Source organism: Aspergillus eucalypticola (genome assembly GCF_003184535.1).
Source record: "Aspergillus eucalypticola CBS 122712 chromosome Unknown BO83scaffold_24, whole genome shotgun sequence".
NCBI lineage: Eukaryota > Fungi > Ascomycota > Eurotiomycetes > Eurotiales > Aspergillaceae > Aspergillus > Aspergillus eucalypticola.
In genome coordinates this window covers 35,110-51,753 of record NW_020290298.1, presented here as the reverse complement: position 1 = coordinate 51,753, position 16,644 = coordinate 35,110, and the positions used below count along the sequence as shown (strand labels likewise).

General features: G+C 50.5%; 6 protein-coding genes across 6 annotated transcripts; 3 read left to right on the top strand and 3 right to left on the bottom strand.

Moving 5' to 3' along the window:
• The first annotated feature begins 51 nt into the window (after window positions 1–51).
• Window positions 52–3,113, top strand: BO83DRAFT_380903 (ChAPs family protein). The gene is made up of 7 exons (XM_025531862.1): window positions 52–215; window positions 316–448; window positions 535–659; window positions 720–1,000; window positions 1,054–1,973; window positions 2,037–2,411; window positions 2,481–3,113. The coding sequence occupies exons 1-7, from the start codon at window positions 193–195 to the stop codon at window positions 2,646–2,648; spliced, it is 2,025 nt and encodes a 674-aa protein (XP_025385007.1). The 5' UTR covers window positions 52–192; the 3' UTR covers window positions 2,649–3,113.
• Window positions 2,984–3,809, top strand: BO83DRAFT_106307 (uncharacterized protein). Its single transcript, XM_025525895.1, has one exon. It carries the CDS (start codon window positions 3,319–3,321, stop codon window positions 3,757–3,759), a length of 441 nt encoding a protein of 146 aa, XP_025385006.1. The 5' UTR covers window positions 2,984–3,318; the 3' UTR covers window positions 3,760–3,809.
• A 1,991-nt stretch (window positions 3,810–5,800) lies between these two features.
• BO83DRAFT_366771 (isoflavone reductase family protein) lies at window positions 5,801–7,062 on the bottom strand (the record flags this gene model as incomplete). The annotated part of the gene is made up of 2 exons (XM_025529727.1): window positions 6,369–7,062; window positions 5,801–6,245 (listed from the first exon to the last, which is right to left on the bottom strand). The coding sequence occupies exons 1-2, from the start codon at window positions 6,929–6,931 to the stop codon at window positions 5,801–5,803; spliced, it is 1,008 nt and encodes a 335-aa protein (XP_025385005.1). The 5' UTR covers window positions 6,932–7,062.
• Window positions 7,063–7,631: 569 nt separating this feature from the next.
• Window positions 7,632–9,985, bottom strand: BO83DRAFT_439800 (uncharacterized protein; the record flags this gene model as incomplete). The annotated part of the gene is made up of 3 exons (XM_025536205.1): window positions 9,212–9,985; window positions 7,739–9,155; window positions 7,632–7,687 (listed from the first exon to the last, which is right to left on the bottom strand). Exons 1-3 carry the CDS (start codon window positions 9,977–9,979, stop codon window positions 7,632–7,634), a joined length of 2,241 nt encoding a protein of 746 aa, XP_025385004.1. The 5' UTR covers window positions 9,980–9,985.
• A 258-nt stretch (window positions 9,986–10,243) lies between these two features.
• On the top strand, window positions 10,244–11,775 carry BO83DRAFT_343829 (uncharacterized protein; the record flags this gene model as incomplete). Its single annotated transcript, XM_025528711.1, has 1 exon — window positions 10,244–11,775. The coding sequence occupies one exon, from the start codon at window positions 10,244–10,246 to the stop codon at window positions 11,693–11,695; it is 1,452 nt and encodes a 483-aa protein (XP_025385003.1). The 3' UTR covers window positions 11,696–11,775.
• Window positions 11,776–13,400: 1,625 nt separating this feature from the next.
• BO83DRAFT_410407 (putative C6 transcription factor) lies at window positions 13,401–15,838 on the bottom strand (the record flags this gene model as incomplete). Its single annotated transcript, XM_025534213.1, has 4 exons — window positions 15,530–15,838; window positions 15,289–15,421; window positions 14,129–15,204; window positions 13,401–14,056 (listed from the first exon to the last, which is right to left on the bottom strand). The coding sequence occupies exons 1-4, from the start codon at window positions 15,642–15,644 to the stop codon at window positions 13,401–13,403; spliced, it is 1,980 nt and encodes a 659-aa protein (XP_025385002.1). The 5' UTR covers window positions 15,645–15,838.
• Window positions 15,839–16,644: the final 806 nt, after the last annotated feature.

Here is a 16,644-nt window from a genome sequence, read left to right as displayed (position 1 = left end):
TTGCCTGAGGAAGCGACCAGGCATTCATCGATCGTCGCCATTCCGTTTGGTCTTGAACAACGACCTGCGCTTTCTGCTGCGCCTCATTGTCTTCAATTTCTCCCGGTCGTGAAAGCGCTTCGTGCTCCCTATACTCCTTGGTTTCCCCCCTGTGACCATCCCAGAGCCTCTGTCTGCGCTCCTGCCAGCGCCATGGTCGCGCCAGCTGTTCCCGAGTATGTCTTCCCCTCGTTTACGTGTTCTATCACTCGCTATCAATCGGCCAAATGGGCCCACTATCATTGACCTGCGACTGACCCCTGAGTGTTTCCCCAGGATCTATGAGGAGGAGGAGAACATCTACGCCGCTGTTGATGCCCGTTCCGAGTCCCTACAGAACCTCCGGGAATTAGGTCCCCCGGACTTGGTTTATCTGGTTAAACAACCCAAGACCAACGCCCATCACCAGGTACGTCGTCGGAAGTGCGAGCGCAGGCATACTTGAGGATGGGGAATGACAATGGCTAACTCAATTGGTTTGGGATCGAAATACAGACCGGCGTTTATCACCATGTCACCGGTGTCGATGCCTCTTCCTCCGCCAGTTTAGCCGCCTATGTAAATACGCTTACTTTCTCTCCGCTCGACAAGACACACAAGGTGGTTTCGGGAATCTATTGGTTAGAAACATCTTCGTCTGAAAGTGTTTATTAGTTGCGCAAATGTTAATAGACAAACAGCTGCTACAATGCCTTCTCCCACCTGGACATGCGCGTCGAAGTCAAAATCCCCGGCACTCTGGAAAGCTACTGCATCGATGAACGCGGAGACAAGCGAGTTGCGACGGAAGCCCTTTGGCTGGAGACCTTTCTTTGCGGAATCCTGCGAGCCTACTCATACGCGGACAATGGTGGTGGCGATGCGATCAGAAAAATAGTCGGAGTGCGTCGGTTCAACCCGGTCACAAATACGGAGATGGAGCACAAATTCCTGGATGCTGCGGAGAGACTCTTCTTCTTGGGTGCGCTTCCACAATTGACTCCCAACAGACCCCAATGCTGATACCATATACAGGAAGACAGCTCAGTTCTGATCCGGAAACACAAGTGCCGAATACCGTCAGCAACCACCTGACGTCCGGTCTTCTGAAGTACATTCAAACAACGGGGCGCTACACTTCCGGCATCAACCTTTTCGAGAAACTTCGCACACGAGATGTAGAGGTCTCGTCACTTCTTGCCCGAGTTCTCATCATGGCAGACGAAGAGGTGCAAGCCGTGCGATTGATGTTCGATGCCTTACAAGACGTCCCCATGGATTATGCCTTGCTTGACTGCCAGGCTAATTTCTGTCAGGGCAAGAACGAGGGTGAGATGGCTCTAGAGTGTGCGAAGCGGGCAGTGACTGCTGCTCCAAGCGAGTTCAGCACCTGGGCACGATTGGCAGAGGTCTACGTTGGCCTCGAGCAATGGGATCTGGCCCTCCTGACCTTGAACTCCTGCCCCATGTTCACATACCAGGATAAGGACACACCTCGTATGCCCCAACCATCTCGCATCATGCTCCCAATTCTTGCTGAGAGCATGCTGGACGAAATCGACGAAGGACAGCCCAAGCAGGGTGATCCCCACGATTACGTCCACCCCTCACTACGCAGACTCCACGCTGCTGCCTATCAGGGAACCTTCCTGAAGGCGTACAATCTCCTCACCAAGATTGCTGCCGCGATAGGCTGGGACCAACTCCTGAAAATCCGCAGCGAAGTCTTTGTCATGGAAGAAGAATACCGTGTTGAGCGCCAGCAGTCTACGTCTAAGCCTACAACCACACCATCCTCAGCAAGCGTATCAGACGAGCCGAATGGAAGCAGCGAGCAGGAGAACGGCACGTCTGAGGAGGGCGCGAACGGTACCGAGGAAGAAGAAACAGAGCACTCCATTGAGAAACCAGAGCAGTCGATGGCATCGGAAGTTGTCAAATCCGGCAGCGAAGATGTAAGTCTACATCCCACCTTCAATAAAATCACCCAAGTCCATACTAACGCGTCGTGTTACTAGCCTGACCCCTCACACTCATCCTACACACAATTCCGCAACAAGCGTCTGTGTGAAAGATGGCTCGATAACCTCTTCATGGTGCTGTACGAAGACCTCCGCATCTACACCATCTGGCGCACCGAAATGGCCCAATACCGCCAACAGGCGATCGAGTACAAGAAATCCGCCACGGAATGGGAAATTCTCGGCGAGTTGGCCGAACGCCTGCACCATTTCGACGAGGGCATCGAAGCCTATCAGCACTGTCTGGCCATCCGCTTCTCTCCAAAAGCCATGCGGGGGCTCCTCAAGTTGTACGAGAAAAAGAATGACACGAGAGGAATGCTAGGCGCCTTGATCCGTCTTATCGCTTGGCAGTATCGCTGGTACTCCGAGGTATGTGCCCAATTCCCCTTGTTCTCAACGATAAAGATGAAATTAACAATACACTCTTCTCCAATATAGTTCTCTCCCGACCTCCTATTCCTGATCCGCAAACTCATCGAAGACGAAGGCGCCGTCAAAGTCCGGAGTATAGTCCAAGCGACGAACCTTCCTCAACCTGTCCTCGATCTGACCCATCAGTACTGCCAACTGTGCGCCACATTCCGCAGCAGCGGTAGTGATGGTTAAATCTTCAACCTAGGATAAATTACGCTACCTTACCTTTACAAAGAAGGTAGTGTATAATCACCCTGTCTTCCATCCTTTGCTTCTCCCTACCACTCCCTATGGTTTATGATATAGAAGATACCTAAGAAATAAGGAAAGAGGCGAAGAGGACAGACGGTTGAAATGAAGAATGAGAGGAAATTGTATCTATTAGAGAGTGGGGGTGAAAGTCAAGGGATATGAAAGCGTTGAGGGAAAAGAGAACTTACTTTCTTTCCTACTACTACTTACTACTTACATTCTGTATGGACTTGGTTGACCGATATCACCTATTGTTCGATGTGATGCGCTTTCTACTTACTTCAATTTCCTTCGTGTGATTCTATTTAATTTTATTTTTTCATTCTTGACTTTATTCTGTCTTTATGATTTGGTTTTCCATACTATCAATACCCAGGCTACAGTTGAAATTGAGGATGTGGTTGAACTGCGCAAAAGAGGCTGTGCTCCGTCTGATAGGTTGATTCGGTTGCCCTAGTAGCTATCTGTCCAGATGGACAAATAGTATTAGTACCTAGCTGGAAGTCCCGGCTAAGCCGCTGTGCGGAGTAGCCATCATGCGCTTCTCCAAAGATAGTTCCGACTCCTCCGTACCCCCCATCTTCTGTGCTTAGGTTGTGGTTACAGCTACATGAAAATGATAACAATGGCTTTGCCTCAGCTTCAGGATATAGGAGCATGTGCATTAGATACTATATCCGCGCAAATGATCATAAAATTATCAATAAAACGTTGCCAGCGCGACGGCAGTCGATACTGGCGGGTCATATTATCACGCCCTGCTGGAAGGTCTTCACTCCTCCTCTGCAGCAGCATCGGCTTCGGCTTCCTTAGGTACATCGCCAGCCTTAGCCTTGCTAGCAGCGGCGGCAGGGGCACTGGTCTTTGCTGTCTCTTCAGGAGCTTCCTCGGCGTCTTCCTCGCCTTCCGGTGCTTCCTCCTCTTCCTCATCAACGCCGTTCTCATCATCACCGTTTTCAGCTTTGCCATTTTCCTTGCCCTCTTCTTCTTCCTCCTCTTGTTCGGGCGCCGGAGCTGTCTTTCGCTTCTTGGAAGCCGGAGGAGCTGCTAGGAGGAGAATACTCGTTAGCAAGAGATAGGTAGCATGATTGGAGACTAGAAGAATGAACTCACCTTGTTCCTCTGGTTCCTCTTCGCCCTCCTCTTCTTCTTCAAGCTCCTCTTCTTCGCTTCCCTCTTCCTCTCCTTCCTCGCTCTCGGCTACTTCGGAGTCCTCATATCTGTAGTAGTACCAAATCAGCCATTGTATCCATGAAATGTAAAGGTAAACAGTAAATGAGGTTCAACTGATTGGTGCCAGCAAGCAGAGGGTAACGCGACTGAATGCCACCAATAAGCACCAATGAGTGATGCGCGCAGAGAGGGCACCCAAGGGTGAAATGAAAGCAGGGCAGATAGCTGAGCCAGCAGAGGGTAATAAAAAGAATGCGCCTAGTTTCGCGAACAACCTGGCAATAGGCAATGTAGTAAGCGACTTACTCTTCTTCTTCCTCGCTCTCGTCGCTAGGGAGCGCTTGGAGCTCTTCCTCCTCCTCAGCCTCTTGCTTTCTCTTACGGGTGGACATAGCTCAAAGCGCGTTAGGCGCTTAGGGATAGAGAGAGATTAAGAGTGTGAATTAAGAAATAAAGGAGTAGGCCAGGCCAATGGCGCAAGTATACAGATGTCAAGAGAGTCCCAGGCCAGGAAGGCGCAATGCAGGGACAATAAGAGTAAAGCGAAAGGGGAATGAACGGGCTAGTGAGAGGGAAAGAAACGGGAGAAAGATGAGGGAGAGAGGGAGAGAGAGGAGGGAAAGAGAGGGAGGGAGGGAGGGAGGAGGGAGAATTAAAGGGCAGGGCAGGGCAAGGCAGGCAGAAGGAACTCGGTAGTGGACGAGCAGCAGAGCAACAGCAGCCTTTCCCCCAGCACATGAGGGAAGGGGGAAGGGACGGAATGGGTGAGCATTACTTCAGCGACGGAGAGAGTCAGCAGTAACCCTCCCTCCCCAAGCATGGATGGGCACCTGCCTGCGCAAAGAAAAAGCGCGCAGTGGCAGTCAAGAGGGTTGGAGCTAGACAGAAGAAGAAACGAGAGCTGGAGTTGCGCCGGCTCGTTCCCCCCCAAAGTGCTTGTCGCGGCTGGCCGTCGACATAAGCCACCACAGGCCGTGGGGTTTAGAGTCGCCCGAGGGTGGACAAGAGGGGCGGGTGCGTGTACCACCCACACAACTTCGCATTGATGATGCTTGGTTTCCCTCAGCTCACCATGGATTGAAACAGCCCCAGGTGAGGATGATCCGTTGGGTCTGAGGCGGAGTTGATCCATCCATGACGATGACTCTTGCTATCTTGGTGATGATCCGGACCGTGTTGCATGACAAGACAGAGAGAGAGTGTGTGTGGATGGATCGGAGAATCCACACTGGAGAAAAAGGCCGAGATGGAGAGAAACGGATGGATGGGTGAGAAAGACAAAGATCCGAAAAGGAAGAGAAGAGAAGTGAGCACAAGGTATGGTAAGTAAAGTAGAGGTTACATAAGTAGAGGTAACATGAGAAATACCGTGCCTGGCGAGATACAAGCACAAGCAAGCAGGATGGGGAAAGACGCGCACAGACACTCCGGGGCAAAAGGGGGGATGTTTCTGGTGATTTTGGTGTTTGTGACAGGTATAATGATACCCCAAGGCAGTGTGCTCATAAACCATCCGAGGCCGTGGAAGCAAGAAGTAAAAGTACGGCCCGGACACCAGAAGCAGCAATAATCATGATGTCAGGATTGAAATCCTGCGCGTATCGATACCCCCATACATAAATATCTGTTTCAAAACATGCTGCAATCTTACCACTTACTCCGTACTTCATGCAAGCAGGCTAAACGCAATGCGGAAGTTCTTCTGGAAAAGCACAGACCAAGATTGATTGATCCCCCCACAGCGGCACTGATGCTTCCCCAATTCATTCATCAGAACCTGCAATCTTACATGCGACATGCAAATTACCCGATGTCCAACCCCCATTTCACCATTTACTGCGACTACTGCAACATCATATGCAAGACAGACATACATTAGCAGCCTAAATAAATAGTAGTCTAACCCCTAACCATATTTTCTATTTCATCGGCGGCCACACATAATCCCCCCAAGGCCTCCCCGCCTCCCTCCTCGCCAAATCCCTCAGCGTCTCCCACTTCCACAACTTCTCCCCGGGATTAACCAACTCACGATCATCCCCCAACCCACCACCATCCCTAGCAGTATGCATAATCTTGCCCTCACCCATCAAAAACCTCAAATACGGCGCCGGGTCCCACGACTCCTTCAACCCCTCCAACACCTCCCTCTTATACCCCTCCAACCCAATCTCCACCACCTCAATCTCACCACCACCAAACTCCCCCATAACCTCCGCAATCTCCCCAACACTCCTACTATCGCCAGCAACATGCACCACCTCAGGCACCTCATCCCTCCCCAAACTCGCCAACGCAGCCACACACCTCCCGACATCCCCCAGTGAAGTAAACGACACTTTCACCTCACTACTACTACTACTACTACTACTACTACTACTACTACTACTACTACTACTACTACTACTACTACTACTACTACTACTACTACTACTACTACTACTACTACTACTACTACTACTACTACTACTACTCCTCCCAACACACTCATACCGTCCGCGCTTCGTATCAAACCCAAACCACGGCCCCATACTATCCTCCAGGAACAACCCACAGAAGACACGACAGATCTTCACCTTCTTTGGGCCTTGGGTAAGTAGTAGTATCTGCTCCGCCAGCGCCATGTGCTTCTTCTTCGCGTCCCATTCTAGATGCGGGAAGTCGTGCACGTAGTGATTCACCCCGAATTCGGAGGGGAAGTACACCTGGATGGAGGATTGGGGGATGGCATGTAGGAGTTTCTCTTTGAAAGAGTGGCCCGAGGGGCCGATGGTGTTGATGAGGATGGTAGCGCCGTGGAGGGCGCGGGTGATGCTGGGGATGGAATCTTCGGTGTAGGTGCGGATGGTGAGTTTGGGGCTGTCAGAGGGGAGGTCGGTTGGTGGTGGTTGTGGTGTATGATGGCTGTTCTGTCGCGAAAGGAGGATGATTTCGGAGAAGCGGTTGCGTAGGTTGGAGGTGAGGAAGGCTGAGGCGACGTGTTTGCCTAGGTGGCCGGTTGCGCCGGCGATGGCTACGATTGGGAGAGTGGTGGGTTGGGGAGATGCCATTTTTGTATACTGGAGTAGTGAGTAGTGGTGTTGGGATGGGATGGGATTGGAAGTGAGATGGGTTGGAAGTATGAAGGCTGGAGCGGGATGCTCTGCTTTATGCTTTATACTTTATACTTCATCAATGGTAGACCAAGAAATTTGTAGGACTGGGTACTGAATATTTGCATTCCTTCTCATCTTTTCTCAATCGGAGAGATACATGCATCAGATGGATGAATATCGCGCTCAATGAGGTGTAGAACGAGCTGCAACAACCATCGCTCTACGTCACTAGCAAACAGGACAAACTAGAATCACATGCGATTATTGGTGGATTGTGGTCAGGAGGAGCTGTTTGTATTTATTGCAAACTAGTCAAACATTCCATTGTCTGATGTGCTTTAAACAATAGGTATGGAAGAGGTGCTCTTGATCTATTCTTTTGGATCTGCTTACTGGTCGAATGTGAAAAGGTGAAGTTCTTGCATGTATTGTATATAGTTATCTGTGTTGATAAGATGAATTTCTAGAAGATCTATCGGATAGTCTCCACGGCACATACTAATTGTAGAGATATAGAGGACTTATAAATCTACAAACCCGGTTCGCTCTAGCAGAGAGTTCGTCGAACCCTTCAAAAGAGGAAATTGTTCTATACAGAATATAGTCTGACCGTCGAGTACACAAAGTTTGAATTTTACAATCCATAGTCCCACGCTCATTCATCCTCGTATATGCTACTACTGGCATCTTCAACAGTCGCACTTCTAGAAACTGGGAAATGTCAATGATGATCCATGAAACTAATTCAGATTCTCTACTCACTTGGTCCAAATTGTGAAGTGCTATGAACAGGCGATGTCGAGTGGATCTGCTCATCATCCACCCCACCATGATCTGATCTAGCTGTGTCAAAGGTACTATCAGTGGTAGACTCGCTATCCTCATCATCACTTTCCTCTGGTTCTGTGTAAGTGCAACTTGGCTGCCTCAAGAGGATAAGTGGCTCGGACTGTTCTTGAGCTTCTTCGTCACTCGAAACTTCAGGCGAACGGTGGGATTGAGTATCCTGCTTCAGTGTCAAAACATCTGTAATACTGCGTTGTCGTCTTCCAGGATCCTGAGGCTTTCCAGTCCTTGAGGGCGCAAAATAGACCTTATCCAGGCCGAGCCCCTCCAACCGATCTCTTATATACTGCGGGAGGTAGGTGGAGAAGTCCTCCTTAGAGTCTTGGAAAGCTTCTTCCGAATGCGATAGATCTTCAGCTAGGCAATGTGCAATAGCCCGTTCGATGACGATTGCACACCAGTCACTAAGAGAATAGATAGATCTCCCGGATCGTTTTGGTTCCCGTATTCTTCTCAGGCCATCCAAAAGAAGTTTATAATCTTGTTCAGTATGAGCAAGAAGAAACCACGACAAGAAAGTCTGCTGATAGCCGAGAACATCCCCCTGGATGGACTTCTGAAGATTGGATAGCCGAGTCAACCTTTCGCTCGTGTTTACCGAACGATAGATTAGCTCACCCAAGCATAAAACCTCGGTTCTATGATCCTTCAGGTCCTGCGCCGTCTGAAGAACGGTTTCAAGAAAATCGTAGTGCCGTCCCCCGTCTTTGGGTGCCGTCCACTTTGGGTTCTCCGTCTTGATTGGGAGATATATGGGAACAGAGCCCCTCCATACTGTCAGGCCTGGAAATCTGTCGAGGTGGTCTCGCAGATCTGAGGGATTGAGTAGAAGCTTCCTCTCCAATTCTGCTTCGGCGATAACCCACTGTAGGTAAGGACGGGATCTCACCAGCGGCGGGTTGTTCTCCTTGAGGCATGTTGCAAGGGCTTGCGCATATTGGAGACATCGTTGAGCTGTGAGCAAGTCCTGTCTTTCTGGTATCGAGATAGACCATGAGGACAAACTGCGACTCAGAGATACTAGAATATCTAGAATAGCGAGATACGTTGACTCATCATACCGATGCAAACACCAGTCGTCCCTCAGCTTGCGGAACGCCTCATTGGAAGCATCAAGTTCTGCTCCGAATATCAAGTTCCAAGCATTTTCTGCACCTTCTGCTTGGATAGAAGCGAGCATCAGGTCTCGCACATCCCACACTCGCCCCTCAATCACGAGAGTACTGTACAAATAGCGCCAATTGGACCAGAAGCTGAATTCATGTTCTGGGATCAGATCGGTTTCTCGCTCAACTTGCGATAGAGTCAAGAGGGCATAGCGGATCACTTGCACCTGTCTGTACCATTAGCCTTTGCCCATCGCGTAAGTAAGATGATGAAATGTCTTACTTCAGCCGAGTCCAGGTCCAGATTCGGGTCTCTCCTCCGACGTCGCCTTAGCAAACGCATTTGGCGCTCCAAAGATCGCACCGTTCTATATGCCTCGTCCAGAGATCCGTGGGACTGCATGGCTGCAAACCCTTGTACGAGTTGCAAGTTCGCTTGGTACAGGAATTTGGCAGGGCTGCCCTCCTGGACGCTTGAGATGCCGTCAGAGGTATTTAGCTTCTGCTGTTGATGCTGCGACATAACGCGATGTAGACGCTCATATGAGCCCTGTTCGACTAGCATGTCTGCGAACTCAATCGTAACTGGCGATAATTCCATAAAAGCACATAAAGAATCTTCGAAGTATTGTTCCGCCTCCTGGAAATGGCCTAGTCTTTTTAGTCGCGAGAACTCTTCTAATAGGCTTCCCACGTCCTCCACGATGTCCATATCATAATGGATGGTGGTATCTTTCGTTGACGAAGGCGTCCAGATGGTAGGCCCGTCGTTGTGTGGTGCATCCTGTGATATCAATAACTCCTGAGGAAAGGTACTTGATGAAGGAAACTTGTTATCGTTGCTCTGAGCTGTACCATCACGGGCGACAAGTGCTTCCGGGGATACAGTTTCTGCATGGGATAAATGGGCATTCCTTTCGTGAACAACGAGGGCGCTGTGCGCCCTTCTGCGAGCCGCTCGTTCATCCCAGGAAAAGCGGTCGAAGGTGTCTTTCCGATCTGAAGATCGCCTCCTTATTCCAGAGGAAGGCCTTTGCCAGATGTTGTTCATTTTAAGAGAGTTGTGTAGAAGAAGTGATAGCGCAGCAACAGCACATTTGCAAGAGGCCCGCAAGGATTACCAGTTCAGGTACTAATTCAGCCTCGCCTTGCGTGTCTGCATTAGCGCCTCCGCGTGGGTGATTTGTCCGGTGGCAGTGCCAGGCGTCTTCCAACAGCCAGCTAACAGGCTGTTAACCAACCAACTATTTAAACCGTGTTGACAATCACGGTGATTGGGATTTTGACGTTCTGTTTCGCTTCCATCCCCCGAATCATGTCGCGGACCACAAAGACTCCATCAACCACCGTCAGCCGGGACTCGCCGCCAACTTATTCGCGACGATATGGTCGAAAATATCTTGAGCTTGACAACCTTCAGGATTCCAGTGTGTGCCACCGTAAGATCGGCAGAGCACGCGCTGACTGCCAACTCCGAACCTCCCAGTCCAAATGGGGATGCTTGGGGGAGGCATTGAGGCCGGCGGGTATTGTCTATATGGATCTCTCGTTTGATCAGCCCGCCGACTGTAGGCTACTAAGCGCTACGGTCAAGATCACTTTACAAGGCACCCCTCGGTACCGGCATGACCTGTATAAGCCCGTACGCCTCAATCTGACCGATCACTACGGACCAAAATATCTTAGCGGAGATCCAAAGAATGTGGTCAAGAAAACGATCTTGCACCTTGCGCCCCAGGTCAATGTGCTTGGAAATGGCGGTGGTGGCATCGGTGTCGATAGCGAGAAGTCGATTACTTACGATAGTCGGTGGACGTTCGCAGGTAACTTGCGCCCTGCGCAAACGACTGACCTGGAATATCGCACCATAGAGTGGGAGCTACGTGAGGGGGACCCCGAATCTCAATCAGTTCACAGCAACCTATTTCATACTGCCTTTGCGTTTCAACACGAGGGGAGACCTTTCCTCATGCGGGTTGAGATTAAAGGGAAGCTGCAAAAGGGAAGGAGCCGCTTCAAAGAAAAGGCCCGTCAGTTGAGGTTCCCATCTCGTCATGCAGGTGACGAGGGATCCAGTGATATCCTGGTGTATCCAAATGTTGTGACGCAGTCGTCGGGCTCTCGACTCGACTGCCTCGCACAGGATCTGCCCATGGTTATGGAAAGAGAGAATTGCCTTCGCATTCCGGTGCAAATTCCTGCCGCATTGCCAATATCGTTCGCAGAGAGCAATGAGAACCCTCCCAACACGACACTAGCCAACGTCCAGCCTGAACAAAATCTGCCCGAAGACTTATATACTGGGAATCTACCTGGCCTTTTGCCCGGCCCAGAAGGCACTGGGCACCATACTGATACAGGAAGATCATCAGGCTCCAACTCGTCTTCTTCCTCGGAAACGTTAGTAGACATTATAGAGTCCTGCAGTGCAAATGACCCACTAGACGCGTGCATATCTAAGCTTGGAGATGGCGTGTACACCTTTCGAGCACCACAAGCTGTTGGCCGAGGAGAATTACAGGCATCTATAAGTGTCCTGCACCCGAGTTCGAGTTCGAGCTCGATTGTTCCAGCAATACCGAGCGGACCACCCGAACAGTGGCATGGCGAGAAAGAGGGCAGAAAAACCGACAGCCCTGAAAATGCGCTGATGCTCCTATCGCGCTATCCGTCTTTGATAACCTTAATCCAGATCCTGGCTGCGCTCCTGGATTTCTTTGGGATGACAACCAAGTCCACACAAGAATCGGCTCGGAGAAGCGATTAAAAGTTCGGCGAGAGAGCCATAGCATATAGCAGTTGAACAAGCGCATTGCGAAGACTTCATAATAGTCGATGAGAAAAAACAAAGGGTGGCGGTCATTTAACAATAACAACCTCTCTCGAAAAGCCCGTAGAACCTGTAGAAACGCGCGGGTGGAGACCAAGCCTAGTAATTACCTTCCATGTCTGATTCGATGCAGACGTGCATGTCAACACTTAGGATACTAGTGTCACTTCTCCGAGCACCTGAGTAAACTCTGATTGGGACATTTGCGCGCGAGGCTGGGAACCAGCAAGTGGCTATTGGCCAATCTCCAGGTACAGCCACTCTGTTGCAATGTTTCCAGCATGGCTGAGCAAAAGACCCGCGTGATTGTCGGCTACTTTTTCGTGCTGCGCTGGGCGCCAAATCACCGCCCCTGAGGGTCTCGCTGCTGAGTTCCCAACATAGCAGTGAATTAGTAGATAACAAACGACCACCGCACAGCTCACACCGGCATGGATTCTGCACGCGAGACGCCTGGGATTGTTATTACGGCCAGTGGTGAGCGCATCGTTGAGATGATTCCCGGGACGAATAAGGGGCAGCCCAAGGACAGAAGTCCTGTCCAAGATGGTCAGCAAAACCCCGCTGCAGAAGCCATCCCATCTTTGCCGCCTGATGAGCCTTCCTCAAAGCCACCGCTGGCTCGAAATCTTCGGCCTTCTACCAGGTCACCACCAAATATCCGGCGGATTTTCAGACCTCGTCATTCAAGCGAAGTTCACAACGTCCACGCCACGGAAGATACAGAATCTGACTCGGAATTCCCGTACCGTCATCAACGGCCTCGAGCAACAGGCAACGTTCAAAAAGACAAATCATTTCCTCGCCGACATATTGAGGTTCCCAAAACCGATCTGTACTCGTTCGACGCAAAGCAGGACCGTAAGATCCCCCAAAAGCAGAAAGAGATAAACCGACTCGGAAAAGAATGGCATCGCAATAGACTCAAGAGGGAAGAAAAGGCAAGACATCTTTCAGAGGAACGAGCGTACGATAAAGATATTTCGGAGCGATTGAAGAGACCAGATGTGACTGAAAGGGAAAGGGGAACAAAGAGAGCCGAAAAGCGCACCGAGGAGCTATTGAGGAAACATAAGTTAGAAGAAGCTCATTTGCAAGAGCAGAGGAAAGAGAGGGTTGAAGCTGCGTTGCTCGAGAAAGATTGGAAGGAGTTGAAGACGAAGATCGAAAAGGAGGAAATGCGGGCCAGGATTAGGAAGGAGCTGCGCGACGAGGAGATGCGACGGAAACTCGAAGAATTCGAACGCATTGATCATGAAAAGAAGATTCGGAGTGCTGCAGTAGAGGATTATAAGTTGGCAGAGAAGCGGCGCCTTTTTGAGGAGGAGAGGCAGAAGAGGCAGCTGAAACATGAGTATAGAGCAGCCATTGAAGCGGAGCTCGGGTATTCCCTCGAGCAGGTGAAAGATATCCTCAACAAGACGACAGGCAAGAAAGCCCAGAGACAGAGTCGGGGGCGTAGCCAAGCATTTTCTGCAACTGTTCATGATGTCTCTAGCGGCGACGAGGTAGATGTGGAAGCACCTTGATTTGGCCGGAAGGTGGCCTTTTATAGCCCTCTATCTATATTAAGCAATCCAGATTACGATGTGCTGTGACCTCAATAGTCTGACTCTTACGGCCCTCAGTATCAGGGCATGGCTCATTGTGCTAAAAACTCGAAACTAGCCATGCTAGGATCTAGGAGGTTTTCATCTAACCCAAACCCGTATGTACCAACCATATCATAGATCAAATCCGGTGGGGGAAACCCCTGGGCCATGGCATTGGCACCCCCAGGGACATCACTACTACCTGCTCGCTCAACACCCCCAGATGCTACAACAGGTGCCCCTCCTGCTTGCCATGCGTCCCAAGAGTCGAAGCGCTCCAACATCTTACCAAGGCCCCGGGCAATATGTCTCGTCAGATGTCTCTCCCCTGCCGAGACACAGTTCAACAGCTCAATCACCCTCTCGACCAGACGTCGCACCTGGCGGCCGTCGAGACTGAGATAAGCAGAGTTCCAATTTATTGCAACTTTCAAGAGGAACACAGCGGAGAATGTGACCATCGTGTGGGTGAAAATCGGAACTCCAACAATGGCGTCGCGAATATCTGGCTCTTCCAGTACCATATTCAAACAAGCCATAGCAGACGAAATGGCAATATTAGCCGACTCTTTGCGGTCCATAGAAAACACCGGGGTGTTAGTCGGAGACAAGGCTCGCAGCGAGAGTGAGTTGAGTTGAAATTTGGCAAAGTGATAGTGAAGCACCACCCCTTTCGAGGGATAGGTTCGGACATAAGGGCTATCGGCTGCAGGTCAAAGTCACGACAATTAGTCTTTCGTAACGATTTTAATCCAAGCAGGTCTTGTAAAGCACGTACCAGATCGGGGTTGCCACAATAGCCGCCATTGGTCTATAGCAACATTGTAGACGCGTAACTGCCCAAAGTCCTCTTCAGTAAGGGCTTGCTCTGTGTCGGTCCCGAATGTCCGATACGCCTCGGTCAGGATCATAAACAAGGCAACTTGTGCGAGTAGCCTAATATCTCCGGGTACTACCATTGGTGACTGAAGAAACGATTCGTAGTTCTTGATTGCTGCATCCTCATGGATGACTGGTGGACGCCCGTAGGCGATGCTGAAATGATGGTCACACACATACAGAAGATACCAGAGCTGAGCGCGCTCATACTGGTCGTTGTGGCCACGCATTAGCTTATGGTAGCTTTGGTGAAGGCCCAATTCCGTCGCGATTCGAACGGCATGCCCAGAAAGTTTCCAGCTCAGTTCGGATAGCCAAAAAGCTCCGACGCAGAGAGCACGAATGTCATCAAGCGTATGAGCCCTTGTCAATGACATGCTCGACACAAGCGATACATACTCATTGTAGCAACGGTTGAGAGTCTCGGTTCGATTCGGTATATGGAGGGCAGCGACAGTTAGAACAGCTGCTGACAGTAACGTCGATGCTCGCCGAACAGACGTGAGATCACGATGCACCAAGACTATCCCTCCCCAGAGAAGCTGGTTCATAGTCCTGCTAAAGTAGGCAAACAGCTCTTCGGCTTCATGAAGCGAGATCAGCCCTCTGGAGATGAAGTCCTCCTCCAGAAGCGTCAGCTTCGGCTGTTCTATGGGGTTATTCCGCAGATTGCGGAGCTTCGTGACCTCGTATAAACTGCGCATTGGTGCTGGTACTAGCTCTCGGTCTTGTAAATCCGGTTCTTGGGAAGGCTCTCGGGTCACATCCATAACAATACCCGGCTCTCGGGGTTTGACATCAGTTGGTGATGCCTCAGATGAGAAGCGACGTTCTGACTGAGAGCCGACGGGACTGGGGCCGTTATGGCTGTCACCAGAGATGAAGGTCGATAGGTCTGGCAGACCTCCTTGTTGTAGAAGATGCGAGACTGCCGCCTGAAGCTGTTGTATCGTAGCCGATGCTTGTGATTTCCACCTGTACCCAGCGCAGAGGAGTCGGTGTTAGCTCTTGTATACTACAAATCCCTGAGTGAAGCCCTAAATGTAGCAGGAGACTCACATCACATCATCGTCGACGAACTTCTGGGAGAAGTCATTGACCACACATTTGATCCCGCTACGAATGCATTTGGTGCAACTCGCCTCTCCTGATTTGAACTCGCAGCGTATTTTATGACGCTTACACTCTGCGCCTATATATCCAAAGCATCAGCTTCATACTTCTCATTACATAAAGCCCAAGCACACCTTGAAGCTAACTGCTTGGGCCTCGGTTGCAGTTCGGCCTTTTGAGTACTCACAAGCGCGGGCCTTGGAGATCTTGGGTGGCGCAGGGCGTCCGTCAGGAACGAGAGAGGGTCGACGTTCATGTGGCCGTGGGGCCTCCAAGTCGGCATCTTGCGAGGAGCGCTTCATGGTTGCTCGACCATGGACTAAGAACTGATCGGGGATGCTCCGGTATTCTGCAGCCAATATGGGGTTGACACTAGTGGGGACGGACCAAGTCCAATAGATCAATGTCAAGCTAGCCAGATAGTGTTGCTTTGTCTGTTCGAACTAGTTGCGGTGGAACAACCAATATCCACTGAAGGGTCCAGAGGGAGGCAGAGATGCGAGGGAAGAAAACTTCAACGATGGAGGGAGATGAAAGAGTGAGTGGGATGGAGACAGACAAATCTGGCGATGGCGGCATACCCCGCTTCAATCTGGCGCCATTGGGGATTTCCAAGACACGAGCATTTCTTCCCCATTGTCATGGTAAACCCGATCCATAAAATATTAGATTTGCTCAATTCTATAGAGAGGTATTCTCTATACTATTTGCACTTCTCATTAGCTACAGACATACAGCAATTTCAACTGGACAAGCTGCAAACTACTTCCGAGTCTCACTGTTTTCTCTCCAGACCAGCAACAGGCACGGGATCTGGGGAATGCGGGGCACCGCCAGTCGGTATCCACGGCTCAATTGTCCCCGACCGTCTCAGTCCCAGATGTCCCTGTTGCGCACAATGGCAGGATGAGGAGACTGAGAGAGATCGCAATTGTCTGTCGTTCAAAGATGCTGATATTTTGTATTCCACAGAATGCATCAACCAATTCTATCAGCTCCACTCACCACTTACCCCGCGCCCAATTTATCGCGACAAGCAACTACAAGGCGAATCGAGGGTAACAATAAAAATACCCACTCACTTAAAGCCTATCTGGGCGCAATCTGACATATTCCAGAGAACAATTGCGGATCCCCAAGAAGGAGCTCAAGAGTTCCTGAGCAAAAACGTCATGGACTGGAATTTGGGCCGGGAATAGTCCGGCTGCGGAGCACAAGCTATATCCTACCCTCGGAGTTAATGCGAGGCGATCCCACAATGACGACCGCTAGCTAGCTGAGCATATTACCGATAGTGTCTAC